The sequence below is a fragment of the Rattus norvegicus genome, chromosome 18, assembly GCF_021556685.1.
Source record: "Rattus norvegicus strain SHRSP/BbbUtx chromosome 18, alternate assembly SHRSP_T2T, whole genome shotgun sequence".
NCBI lineage: Eukaryota > Metazoa > Chordata > Mammalia > Rodentia > Muridae > Rattus > Rattus norvegicus.
The window spans coordinates 3,820,097-3,835,075 of NC_141551.1; the positions used below are offsets into that span (position 1 = coordinate 3,820,097).

At 47.1% G+C, this 14,979-nt stretch overlaps 1 protein-coding gene across 3 annotated transcripts in view; it reads left to right on the forward strand.

The window, feature by feature from the left end:
- The window catches only part of Lama3 (laminin subunit alpha 3), a 231,870-nt gene that overhangs the window by 72,790 nt on the left and 144,101 nt on the right, over positions 1-14,979 (forward strand). For all 3 annotated transcript variants that reach the window (XR_015642374.1, XM_087593013.1, NM_001393748.1), the window contains 1 exon segment: positions 8,695-8,829. Coding sequence is in view for 2 of the 3 variants with exons in the window: in XM_087593013.1 (XP_087449139.1) it covers positions 8,695-8,829 (135 nt within the window). In the remaining variant the exon portion in view is untranslated.

The window sequence follows — 14,979 nt, forward strand, 5'->3', positions numbered from 1 at the left end:
CACTCGGCACAAGCAGTTGACTGACTGTATCATCTACAGACCTACTGAAGATCAAAAATATACTTAAAGAATGCATCTTGAGGGATGTCTTAACGGGCAAAGTGCTTGCCATGTGAACAGGAATCTCCATGCCTGGGGCCCTGGACTCTGTAGAGCAGCACATACACTGTAATCTCAGTGTTTCTCCGGTGAGACAGGAGTGGGGACAGTAGAACCCACGAAGCTCATGGACCAGCTTAGTACAAACAGAGGAGATGAAGTGCGGTCTCAAAGAAGGCAGAAGGCAATGACTAACCTGAGGTTTTCCTTTAATCTCCGTACCTAGGGCAGCACAGATATACCATCCCACACAGCATATACCATATATATATATATATACACCATCCCCACACAGCATGCATACGCATTATATATACAGCATACACACAACATACACATTATATATATACCATCCCACACAGCATGCATACACATTATATATACAGCATACACACAACATATAAATATATATATTACATATATATATATATACCATCCCCACACAGCATGCATACACATTATATACACAGCATACACACAACATACACAGTATATATATCCCCACACAGCATGCATACACATTATATACACACCTCCTCACACCAGTGTTATTAGAATGCATTTATATTGTTTATACAGAATTGTTGTCATTAGTTTTAATGCCTTAGAGAAGTCTATTGTCTTAGGTATTTTAAGCAGTCTTGCTGTCATTTAAAGTGTAGGGAGGAAATACACACATGGGTTGTATTCAAAGGCTACATATACTGTGTCATTTGAGATGAAGAACTTGAGCATCTAGGGACTTTAAACTCTCAAGGGTTGAGGGGATCCCCCGTTGGTCCTAAGGAATGACTACACTTAACCAGTGATTCCAGACGCTGGAGAAGAGATTATAGTCAGGGCACTCTGTGCAGATTTGACTGCTCTTAGGTTCCGTTTTATCTCACAGCTGGATATTATTAGGGTTTTCCAGATGGAGGGACATATACACTTGAGCATTATCACTAGGAAGCAGATTTGTCACGGACACTTGTCTAAGGGATCCCTTTAGAAGTGACCAAGGGAGGTCTATTATTCCCTTGGAGTGTATGCTCAAGGACCACAAGTGTACAGATATCTCTAGTCTTCCAAGATCAAGGATCAGTGAGAAGGAAAGCCAAAGCATTCAGAGCCCACATGTCTGGGAAATCAGGGCAATCTGGGCTGACTCTAGAGCAGCTCATCAGAGCTGCAGACAGGCCCAGACCTGTTTTAGGGGAAAATTACTAGGGGAGAATTCCTAAAGAGATTATGAAAAGGTTTGCAATTCCCTATCCACTTTGTAAGAAAGCTGCTTGCTATTGCCAAGGTCCTAAGTCAGTCCAGTGGCTGGGGCTAGCAGGTGTGTTAAATACCCCCAAGGTACTGGGCAATGCTCTCTGGTTCCTGCTTTCCTGGGGGCACCTCTTTCCAGGCTGGGCAGGTGGGTTGGGGCTATAACTGAGGGCTTGAGACCTGGCAGCTGTGGCTTGGAGAGAGATGGACTGTGATAGCTCTATCTAGGGGCTCTGCTGATGAAATAGAACTGAAGGAACGGTGTGTGCGAGTTAATTACAGGCTCGACTCTGCAACAGTCTCCATTCACTCAGCTTTGATGATGTGATGCCCACTGCACAGCCCCTGCTCCCGGGAGCTCCCCACCCACAGGAGACATGGACAGGTGGGCAGTTAGAGGAGCAGAAGGTAAGACCCGTGAGCAGGAAGAACCCAGAGCTAAGAGAGCAAGAAGGTCTCTCCTGCAGCTAGGTGGCTGGGAGGGAGGAAGGAAAGGAGAAGGGAGGGGCATGTAGGTGGGTTGGAAGTTCTGGCTTCCCCAACAGGGAGGAAGACATTTGAGGTGAGTCTTGGAGCATAAAGAACAATTGGCTAAACAGAGAAGCAGTGAAAAAGAGGCGGAGGGGGTAGGGAGGGGATGACAGGAAGACCCCTGGGCTGTACTGTGGAGAGGGTGGAAGAACTTGGGGGAGCAGGGGGGCTCTGAGGGGATGAGAGAAAGAGCTGCATGGATGGATTCAAATATGCACTTTTGCAGTTCACAGCCAGGCCTCATGGAGGGGCACCGCTAGCAAACAGATCTGCATCTTTATGAGGGTAATCTCACAGCAGCTGACTAGAATGCATCTTGAGGAGATGGTGGCCTGGGATTTTTTTTTTTTTTTTGGTTCTTTTTTTTCTGGAGCTGGGGACCGAACCCAGGGCCTTGCGCTTCCTAGGTAAGCGCTCTACCGCTGAGCTAAATCCCCAGCCCCGACCTGGGATATTTTAAAAGCTCTTCTTTGTCGCAAGTATGGAGGGCTTTGGGGGTGTGTCCCGAGGCTCTGTGTCACCACCACGGGACTCAACACTGGAAAGTAATTTGAAAAGTAGGAAGTCTGACAAGATTGCTAGTGGAGTAGTAGGGTGAGACTGGGTGCAGAGGCTTTGCCATGGCTCAGGGCGAAGACACTTACTGCCAACCCCGATGACATGAGTTTGATATCTGGTTCCACACGGCAGAAGGAGAGAACTGATTGTGTATCTTTCACCTCTACACATAAATAATAAATACCCTAGTAAGACTGAACACAGATCACTTCCTGGGTCCCCAAAATAAGACACAGAAGGATGAGGCTCTGAACTCTAAACTCTGGTAGGAGACGAGGATTCAAGGGACTTTTCTGAGAGGAAATCGCTGTGACCTAGTGGATGGGGATTTTTTTTTTCCTTTTCTTTTTCTGTTTTAGTTATAAATTGGGATTCCCTGAATTTGGATGCTAGGGAGACTCCAAGTTCCTCAAAGTCTCCAGTGTGTAGTTTAATCCCAAGGCTGTAGTTCACAGTGAAATGTCCCCTTCATGTGACCTTCTCAGCCTGCAAAGCTGTGTCCTTGGGCTCTCATGAGATTCCAGTAAGGAGCTGTCAGGGTAGTGCTGGGTCCAGTCTCAGCTCCAAGCTTCTCTCGTCATGAATGTGCTTTTGGTCCATCAGTTCTGCAGAGGAGGGCAAACTTGGTTCCATCCTCCTGGACTCTGTAGTAAAGTCAGAGCTAACCCAGCACAGGCAGATTAACAGGACAACAGCGACACATTTCCCTGTCTACACAGCCGTCGAAAGAAAGAACGAAGACCCAATGAAAGTGTCAGGTCCCCAGATCTGTAGAGCTGCTGCACAGAGAACAATAGATTGTGGTGTCTGACAAGGCCGGGAGCCTGTTCTGAGGTGGGGAGCAGTGAGGCAGCGGTGAGGAAGCACAAAGGAAGTAAAGGATGACGGGAGCGACTTCTGCAGAGTTGTTTGCGCAGATTGGTTTCCGTCAGCCTCCTGTCTCTGGCCTTGAGAATGTTCTTTCTTGGTTCAGAAGGAGTACCCTTCTCATGGGAAGTTATCTGGCCTGCTTTAGGTAAATGGAGGAGGATAGTCCTTCCTGGAGCTGTCGTCCAGAGCATTTGACTCAAAATCATCAGTGTACCAAAGTGGCATTATTTGCAATTCAGTGTCTGCAGGGAATGCATTTCAAAACTCACCACCTCAGTCACCCACATCTGCAGAAGCTTGTGCCTTATGTAAAATGACACATTATTCATGTAAGCTATACGCATCGTTCCATGTTACCACATTACTAAAAATATCTAAAACAAATGCTATTAAGTTGTTAACACTATATCAGCTGTTCTCCTCCTGTGGGTCTGAGACCTGTTTGGGGGTTGAGTAACCTTTCACAGGGGTCACCTAAGACCATTGGAAAGCACAGATATTTACATCACAATTCAATACAGAAGAATTATGGTTAAAAAAAGCAATGAAAATTTAATGTTTGGGGGGTCACTGCAACACTAGGAAGGTTGAGAACCACTGATTTAGGGAATAATAGTAAAATAAAGTCTGAGCATGTTCATTACAGACACGATTGCCTCCTGAGTGACTTTAATCTTTACTTGGTGGAGTCTAAAGGTATGGGGACTGCCACTACAGAGTCAGCTCCATGATCTGAACCCCCACTCCCAAAGCTCTTCTTGTCAAATTAAACAACTGTCAGCTGTAAGCACGAACAGTCAGGGGTCATGAAAATACTGTACTGTTGTTCTGATTTCCTCTCGTATTTATTTCCAATCATTACATTAGACAAATGATTCTACAAAATTGTCATTCACTTTTTGTCTGAAAGGTTAAGGGTTAAGGGCAAAGGAGAAGAGGGAGGGCCTAGAAAATTTGAGATCATTATCTAGTTTTAACCCTTGCAGAGAAGTTCTCCATCGTACACGAGTGGTTCCTTTGTGAGGAGAAGGACTCAGCTAGGTCTCTGTGTCAGCCAGTATACATTTAGGAGTTAATAAACAGATAGATGGCAAATGTTGCTGTTTGCGATTGACCTGGAAATGTTCCTTAATCTAGAACAGACCCTGACACTTGCTTTCAAAATTGTTTTCCGTTCGCATCTTTAGTATAATAAAACAGATGTTCGCCTTTGAGTCAGGCATACTTGGCCACACATACTGTCTTCCTGGCCCTGTGACCTACAACAAGTGAGCATTTCTGAGTGTCCTTTCCTTTCCCTTTGTCCATAATTAGTATTGTAATGATTTATAAAAAAAATATTTCCAGACAACAGTGTTAAATTACTGTTGAGACCTGGGGAAGTAGGTGAGGGTGTCTTTTAGGTCTGATTCCTGATTGAGTGATTTACCCTCAGCATAGACCATTAACCCCTTCCTGTCCAGGGCACTGAGGGAAAGAGGAGGGGGCAGCAAATCTGTGTAGTGCTTTGAAATGGAGTGGGGCAAACTATGAGCTGTGTCTGGCTGCGTCTGGCTGTGTCTGGCTGTGTCTGGCTGTGTCTGGCTGTGTCTGGCTGTGTCTGGCTGTGGCTGGCTGTGGCTGGCTGTGGCTGGCTGTGGCTCTGACTTCTGACCATTGGCCACATCCCCTCATTGGGGATGGAGGAATGTTCCCTAGTCACTCCTTTGCCCAGCAAGACTGGATGTGCAGAGGTTCAGGCATAGGCCAGGTAGATGAAACACACCAATGTGCTTTTTTGTCCTCCTGGCTGCTCATTCCTTCAACCTACTCCAGGGACCCAGGGACTCTAGTAGCCCCACTAGTCAGAGCACATGGGGCACGTGAGTGTCTGGGTTTGGACCTTTGAGACTGGAGCAAAGAACTGCAGGCCAAGGTGACCCTGCTGAGAGGGTCGCCCACATCAATTCATTCCTGGGTTCCTCAGTTCCTATGTTCCAGTGTAGGACTGCCATCCATGCAGCTAAATGTTATTTTCTGTGGGTTTCTGTGTGTGCTGAGCACAGTGGGACTGTACCACCTGCTCCGGGGTCAGGGTATGCAGAGGACCCTAAAACATGAACCCAGACCAAAAGGGGTCAAGGGCTCTGGCTCCCCTTTCCTCCCTCTCTCCCAATATGGCCACCCTCCTTGGGCCTTGTAAGGCTTTGTGATAAGTGCACGGGAACTACCTTATTCATATTCCTTTTTGGATACCCACATAGTTGATCCATAAAGGGGGCCCCCTGCAGGGCTCTAGCCATAACCCATATGTGCGTAGGCTGCCCAACATAGTGTGGGAAACAGTACTTAGCCATCTAGTCTTCTACAAAGCTAGCCTGATCACCCCTGAATCATTGTTGATGACCACTGGCTGGTTGTCAATGATGTCATTTGACTATAGCATGTATACCTATCTTAAAAGGCTCGTGCTTAACTCCGTTACTCATATATTCACAATGGAGTCAAACAAGAAGCTCGTTGCTGAGAAATGTCATTTCCTGGGAAATACCTGATGGCACCTGGGTCCCATATGGTGGCAAAGGATCCAAGCTAACAGGGCCTTCACTCTGTAATGAAAGATTGCTACGAACACAGTAGTTTATCAACCAAAGGTCTCTCCTTCAAGTCCACAACCTGCTGGCAGCTCTGCTGTGCTTGCTAAGGGTCTACGTGGGTAGAGGGATTCTCTCCATGTGACCCTCCTCCTGGAGGCAGCCTGGCTGGGTTTCTCTGTGGTGCTCTTGGGATTTCCAGAGGGTTAGAGCAGAAAGCTGAAAGGCCTGTGGCAACCTTGGCTCAGAGGTCTCAGGCCAATGAGCTGCCTCAGACTCCTGCCGCCTCCCAGTGAGAGAGTTCTAAAGCAAAGTGAAAGACAATCTCAGCTGAGATGGAGACTGAGAAAGCAGAGAGGGGAGGGAGGGGTTCTGTTTACACAGACAGGAAGACCTAGAGACCTTCTAAGGAGTAGTCATGCTCATAGACAGTTGTAAGCTAGAAAGCTGTTGTGGCAGGACACACAGGACACTCCAGACAGAGGATATTACAGTCTGAGCAAAGGTCCCGAGGCGGGCACGTATTATTAGGTGTACTGTCAGCAGCCTTGTTGCCTGAAAGCTTCCTGTCTGGGACACTGTGTAAAGCAACCCCATGGAAACCCGGAAAGCCAAGTTTGGCACCCTCCGAGACTGTCAGTGAATGCCTTCCTCCAAGCACAAGGACCTGTTCAGTCCCCCATAACCACACAGAGAGCTGGGTGCCGTGGCACAGGCCTGTCCTGGCTTGGGTCTCTCACGGTGATAGAACGCTGTGCCCATAAGCAACCCGGAGGAAAGGGTTTCTTTCATGTTACAAACCCAGGTACAGTAACTTGGAAGGTATTCTTCCAGAGATGTGAGACGATCGGTTGTGGCAGGTGCCTGTTCTGTCCCGGGGTCCCCAGTGTGACTCCTGCCATTCGGCGTCCTATCCACCCCCCACTCAGTCCATGGCTGAGAAAAGGCAGTGGAGGCAGAGCTGATGTGGGAGCCACAGAGGGGTGCTGCTTACTGGCTTGCTAGGTCTGCTTTCTTATAGAACCCAGGGCCACCCTCTGCCTGGTGGTGAAAGTCCCCACAATAGGCTGGACTTTCCCACATCAATCATTAATTAAGAAAACACATCACGGGCTTGTTCACAGGCGGTTTGACAGGCACTTTCTTAATTGAGGATCCATCTTCCCAAATGACTCTAGCTTATATCAGGTTGACAGAAAAGTAACTGGCTAGATGCCTATCCTCTGAGCCACAGTGAGATAGATGGCAGGCAGGGATAGTCAGTCTGTGGAGCTTCCAGCCTGTGAGTTCAGCCTTCTTGGTGAAGTTCTAGACTAAAGACAAATGAAGGGTGAAGGCATCTGATAAATCTGCGTGCATGGGCACACACACACACACACACACACACTCACACACACACACACTCACACACACACTCACATACACACTCTCACACACACTCACATACACACACATGGGCTCACACACACACTCACACACTCACATACACACTCACACACTCACATACACACTCACACACTCTCACATACACACTCACACACTCTCACACACACATACACACACAGGCACACACACACTCACACACACACTCACACACTCACACACACACCACACACATGCACTCTCACACACACTCACATACACACTCACACACTCACACACACACCACAATTCACACACTCACATATACACTCACTCACACACACTCACACACTCATACACACCACACACACTCACACACTCACATACACACTCACACACACACTCACACACACCACACACTCACACACACTTACTCACTCTCACACACACACTTACATACACACTCACACACTCACACATGCACTCACACACTCTCACACACACACGGACACACACACTCACACACTCACATACACACTCACACACTCTCACACACACACTCACATACACATTCACATACACACACATGGGCGCACACACACTCACATACACACTCACACTCACACACTCACATACACACACTCACATACTCACATACACACTCACACACTCTCACACACTCACATACACACTCACATACACACACATGGGCGCACACACACTCACATACACACTCACACTCACACACTCTCACATACACACACTCACACACTCTCACACACTCTCACATACACACTCACACACTCTCACACACACATACACACTCACACACACTTACACACTCTCACACACACTCACATACACACTCACATACACACACATGGGCGCACACACACACTCACACACTCACACACACACTCACATACACACTCACACTCTCACATACACACTCACACACACCACACACTCACATACACTTACTCTCACCCACACTTACATACACACTCACACACTCACACATGCACTCACACACACTCACACACACGCACCACACACACACACACTCTCACGCACATACATACACACACACTTATACACTCAAACACGAACACACACAAAAGAAAATGTAAGTACATTGAATTAAAAGTTCTATTACATAGGAATCTGTTAAATGAAGTTCTTCTGTACTAGCATTTAGCTTGGGAGGAAAAGAAGCCTTTCACAGGTGTAGATGTTGAGCGACTGTGATTACTTTACAAACCCAGTTCCACTCTGGGATGTTTATAGGCGGTACCTATGACCTTTCCAATCCTTATTCTAGTTCCCTTTACAGTGATGTCTTAAGGGTTAAGGAGGCTGGCTAGCTGTAAATCTTTCAGTCTCTATTACATGGCAGTAACCTGGGAGAAGCGTGAAGTGGTCTCTCTGACAGTCTCTTTCTTTGCAGGGTGTGACTGTAACTTGGAAGGTGTTCTCCCCGAGATATGTGACGATCGTGGCAGGTGCCTGTGCCGTCCTGGGGTTGAGGGTCCCCGGTGTGACTCCTGCCGTTCGGGGTCCTATTCATTCCCAATATGCCAAGGTAAGAGGGTAAGCCACAGAGATGATGATCACTGGTTCCCAGGTTGGACTCCTGAGGAAGCAGATAGCCTTTCTGTCAGAGCACCATAGCCCGTGGTTTAACCTGCCTTGTATACAGATGTGACATCTACTGTCCCCTGAGACCGTTCTTTTTCCCACTCTGTCCTTCCTCCTCTATGATAGTCAAGTGCCTGGGTTGGGTAGTGGTCACCTCAGGTTCAAGTCCTAGCTTTGAAGGGTCAGTGGTGCCACAGTTTAGGAACCTGCCAGGTGGACAAGAGAAGGAGACAGGACAGACAGGGTGCCACCAGACTGCATGTCTCGGCAGTCCCTACCTTTGCTGAAGTCCTGGAGGATTCCTATAGAGCCGTTCGTCCGCACTGGAGCACGGAGAAGCAGATTCTAGTATCTGTGGAGGAAACAGTTGTCAGAAGCCACCAGGTAGCTGAGCTTTGTAGAGAATGAAGTCCAAGCCAGCAAAACCATGAGGCTTCCCCTTTCCCATGTCCTTCTATGTAGGCTGCTACCGAAGGGTAGAGCCCATGTTCAGAGTGGGTCTTCAAGGCAGTCAAGACCATCCCTTACAGACTCGAACTGTCCCCATTGTTGTGAGGGCCACATGTACACTGATGTGCCGAGTTTCTGGTACTGAGGAGTGTCTTGTTCAAACACGGCATTCTTCCATTCTGCCTCTGCTCACTCTTCCTCTACATCACGTAGGAGCCTGTGATCCTCTCCTAATGTGTCTGCTTGCCATGCTCCAGACCCCTCTTCTTCTCCCGACTCTGCTCATGGGCCACTCTCATTTCTCTGTCTCCATCTCTGTCAGCCACAGAGGGCCTCAGCTGTCCCTTCCTGGTTCCTGGGTTACCTGGAAGGTATGAGGAGAGGAATAAGGAGAAGGCAACCCTTTCCCTCTCTACCTTGACCTGAAGCAGATGTACACTCAGAAGTGAGAACATGAACTTTTCCTATGGGAGCACAGGTGTGCCCGTCTGAATCCCGATCCAGTGCATTCTGGGTCAAACCGCTTATGGAGTTTGCTTGGGTAACTTTGCCCCTGTACACAGTACCAGTTTCGGAGAGCCATCTCTCCAGTGGTGAAGGTTTAGAGGATGTTGCAGGCTACTTCCTTTGTTGCTTTAAGCCTCAGTACATGAGGAGCTGAGGGGAGGGAGCTTGGAGGTAAGGCTTCCGTTTCAGAAGGCCAACATGGTCCCAACCTACAGGGACTTACCTGTGGTATAGCTGAGGATGTGAGATGTTCAACTGCACCACAAGATCAAAGCAAAAAGGGTCGGTGCTCCTGGATGGGACCACACTGCACATAAACCCTTCTTTTCTCCTTTTTAAGTTGACTTGAACGTTTTGTCTCAGCAACAAAAAAACTGACTAACGCATTTTGCTAACTTAAACCCGAGACTGGTAAATAAGAAGATGACTGGAGTTAGTCAATCAAAGGGGCGTGGCCTTCATCCACATCATGCACAGTAACTGAATACAAGCCTAGCAATGTCTGGGGACAACGGTGAGAACCGGTGGGTTGTTTTATCCCGTGGCCCTCTTCCAAGCGTTAGAATGGGTCTGTGATGGAGAAGTGTCCTGTAGCTGGCTGTCTCCCACTCTCCTTCCCGGAGTATGAGGTAGACAGAGAGTTCTCCAGTTACTTTTCTATAAATCCACTGGAGTACGTGGTATTCTCATTTAGTTCCCATCTTTTCAACAAAAACAAAATAGTTGGCGACTGAAACCATCTCCTCCCCTCTCTGTGCAACTCTTGTTAACTCTGGAAAATCAAAAGGCACACCCACAAAGATTTACACTAAAGAGATCAGTCCCATGGGCGTGGGATCCTGGTGAGTCAAACCTGAGTTCCCACATCCATGGAGGCAGGAATAGCATAAAACACAGCTAAACCTCATGGGTGAAGCCAGAAGGACAGATCCCCTGAAGCAAAACTGGGTGCCACAACCAAGAAATGACAACCGTGTTAGGTCCTCAGTGGTCTGAGGAGTGTCCTTCTGTACCCCAAGGACTTGGCTCTAACTGTGGTATTTTCTTCTTAAAAAGCAATGTCTGACCCTGCCATAGCTGAGCGTATAAAAATGTTGCTTATTCCTGTTTTAAGAGACTGGAGTCAGAGTTGATACATATATAAGAATTTATCGTCTTGAGTAATTTTCTATTTCAGTTTGTTTGGACGTCTGCTTCCAAGGCAGTGGTTCTCAAGCCGTGGGTCCTGACCCCTTTGGGGGTCAAATGACCTTTTCCCAGGGGTGCCTATGACCATTGGAAAACACAGATGTTCACATTTTGTTTCATAAAGAGTAGCAAAATTACAGTTATGAAGTAGCAATGAAAATAATTTTATGGTTGGTCACCACAACATGAGGAACTGTATTAAAGGGTCATAGCACTAGGAGGAAGGTTGAGGATCACCGATCTAAGGTCTTCCAAAGTCTTTGGAGCTCACTGGAAGCATCAAAATGACAAGGCTCACTGGAGGCTTTGAGGGACAGGGCTAGTGGAACACTAGCAGACGGGTCCCTGCTGTGCATGTTTGTCCTCAGCTCCTGTTGGCCCCTGACTGTGGGTCCAAGTGGAGAGAGAGAGGGGCTCACATGCATGGGAGGTAGACTTGATGCTTTCACTCAGCCCTCTTTTCTGCTCCTTCCTCTGTTCTGCTCAGAATGTGAGGGCGGAGGGGGTGTGGCTTAGACCTGGGCACTCAAGCGCCATTCTTGATCTTGTGTTTTCTCTCAGTGGAGAGAAGGGTCTGCTCATGTGGTCCACCTTCCCAGAATCCCGCAATGCTCATTAAATAACTGTTGTTAGACTTGGATATGAAACCAGCTGTTTATTCCAGAGGTGGGATCCAAGTCTACCCTGCAGTTTGTTACCTCAAGTTTGGAACATTCTGGAAGAATCTGAGTCTACAGACATTCAGTTTCTGTCCTCTTGTGCTTGATTTCTTTTAAAAAGATAAATTTTGTATCTATCGTTAACTTGTACACATGTTTGTGCCCTGGGAGTTGGCTCTCTCCTTTCACTGTGTGGGTCCTAGGGATCAAACTCAGGCCACTGGGCTCTGTGACAGGTTCTGTGATTGACTAAGCCATTGCACTGGCTTTTTCTGTGGTGCTGGGATTAAACACAGGCCATGAGGCTTGAGTAGCAAGTGCTTTTACCCAATGAGCCATCTTATGGGCCTTTAATGGTCTTTTTCTTTTAGAGAAAAGATTACTAAATCTATTGTGTTTCTGAATTAAATCAACATTGCCCTAAATGCTACATCAGATATCTTTGCTAAAGTTGGTTCTTATGGCTTTGCCCTTTATTGCTTTAAAGATGTTAAAAAAAAAAAACCAAACTTCTTTAAAGTGAATTTTAAAACAACAACAACCCCAAAAACAGAACCACTTTTAAGTTGTTCTTGAGACTGCAGACTTGGAGTTATGCTTTTCGTTAAATTAATTGATTCCAGACTTTGGAAGTACGAGACCATATTGTTTTATTTTTACTTTGATTCACTCAACTACCCTGTAATTTCATTTCATGGAACCAGATCACCAATAAGAGACTGACGTACTAGACTTACACGTGTACTTGTGTTCAGTTGTGCACTCTGTCTTCAGGCACAGCAACACAATGGTGACTTTCTGGGTCGGTGACAGCAGAAGGAAGGACGGCTCACCCTTTACTTTTCCTCCTCTCATTTCTGTCTCTCTTCTCCACCCTCTTCATTTTTCTCTTTGTCTCCCTCCTTTCCTCCTCCTGTCTGAACTTCTTTTCCTGATCCAGTGTGGTTTGCTGGTGCAGAGGATACAGGGGTAGGGTGGAGTGTGTGTGGGAACAATGGTTTCCTCTGACCATGAGCTGAAGGCCCATGGCACTGAAGCTTCCCTTAAACCTCAGCCACACCGACCTGTGACTGGCACCCCAGAAGGCCGGGGTCTGGGATGCTCAAGGGATGGCCCTGGGAAAGCTGTCAGCCACCTGGCAGCAAAACAAAGGTGCATGCTAGACCCAGAGAACCCCTTGGAGCCAAGCCTTGTGCAGCTTAACCTCGAACTGGCCCTTCATTTTATAGGCCACTTTTTCCTAAGAAATATCTAAGGCGGTTAGTTGGGAAGGCTTAGGATATCCTAAGGTTTATGTCCAGATCCAGAGAAGTGGATTGTGATATGTGTTGTGGGACCTATTGTTGGCATTGTGGATTTGACTGGTAAGGTACCAACCTATTTTCCTAAAGGAAGACCCCCAAATCCTAGGCAGTAAAAGCATTGCTTCGGTAATGAGGGGCTCTGTGTACTTGAATTTGCTTCTTGTCTGTGTTGTGCTGTGAAGGTGGAGAGGGTGGCTGCCTTAGTGGTACCATGTAAGGGTCATGATAGCACCTATCAGGAACATGTCCAGGTCAGGACTCATGCTAGGATTTCTAGGGCCATTCACATTTATTTCATAGACATCTGCTTGGCATTCTATGTGGAGTAGGACTGTCCTTGGGGCTAGGAGACAGGGGACAGCATGGTGGCCAAGCTTCCTGACCACTTGAACTTTTGTTTTTACAGGTCCAGTAGATCTAATTTGAAAGTTCAATATACTCTAAAATATACTTTGAAAATTATTATCATTGTTGTGTGTGTGTTTGATGAGTGTGTGTGTGTGTTTGATGTGTGTATGTTTGATGTATGTGTGTGAGTGTGTGTGTATAAGTGTGTGTGTTTGTGTGTGTGTATATGTGTGTGTGTGTGTGTGTGTGTGTGTGTGTGTGTGTGTTAGCATGCCAGGGAGTTCATGCATGCAAAGGCATTTGTATGAACATCAGGGGACAAGTTTGCAGACAGCTATCTTTCTGCCTTTACATGAAGAATTGAACTCTCTGGTCTTGTGTGGCAAACACTTTATCCCTGAGCCATCTTCCTGATCCTAAATCAGAAGTTTGTTGGCCAGACACCAAGACATTTCTACATCAGATTTCATGTGACAGATCATAGTCAAAGTAGATGTATATTACAATTTTTGTTTAAGACTTGGGCAAGGGGCTGCATGCTTTTAATCCAGTCACTTGGGAGGCAGAGGCAGGTGAGTCTCCAAGTGTTCAAGACTAACCTGGTCTACAGAAAGAGTTCCAGGCCAGACAGGACACACACACACAAACACACACACACACACACACACACACACACACACACACTCAAGTCCCACCCCTAAGATGTCTCATTACATATAAGCAAGTGTCTAGGGCATTTGTGATTCAAACCACAAGGGGGACTTAGTCTGTGTTAGTTTTACATACCTTAGAAATATAAGTATTTTAGGCCTAAACAATGTTGAATAGGTGGTGGGGGGGAGCAAATACTTCAGAAACTTAAAGGACCCAGACTAGAACAAAGAAGAGAATTAGACTGGTTTGAAAGCTTCACCGTGTTTCCAAGAGTGTAGTGGAAGGGCTGCCAGGGTTGGGGTTTGGAATTTGGCAGTTCTGAGGGCGGCTGGAGTAAAATGAAAAGGCACCATGGCAGATGGAATGAGTCATTTAAAATAGCCCTGTGTTGGAGGTCAAGCCTTTTTTTCCACCGCGTGGCCTGGAGCAGCCTCTGTGGCCCTAAGGGCCAGTGTCTGTGCTGTCCATGGAAAGCAGCAGAGCACTCTGCTCCAGGCAGCTGCCTGACTCTTTGAAGCTTGCTTTCCTGTTTGTACTCACTCCCCTAAGGCAGGAGAAGAGAAAGCCTGAACTGGCCAGGCTTCACAACCCCAGCAACCCCAGCAATCCCAGGCATGGGCACATTCGGAGAGATTTATTGTAAGGAATTGGCTCGGGGGACTGTGGGTACGGGAAGGGCTAAAATCCACAGGCTAGGCTGGCAGCCTGGTGCAGAGCTGGCCCCCTCTTAAGGTCAGAACACAGGTCTGGAGGAGCAGTGCCTTTCATTTAAGGAAGTGCTCTGAAGTCGTCTCCTTTACCCAAGTCTAATCTCTTCTAAAACATACCTTCCCATCACTACCTCACCTGGTACCTAGCCAGATGCCTGGGAACCATGGCATAGCTAGAGCAGCTTATAAACTGCCACAATTGGTCTCCTCTCACATGCACGTCTCTACGCCACATCCTCTCTCTGAGTCTGCTTCCTGGACCCATGTCTCCTGG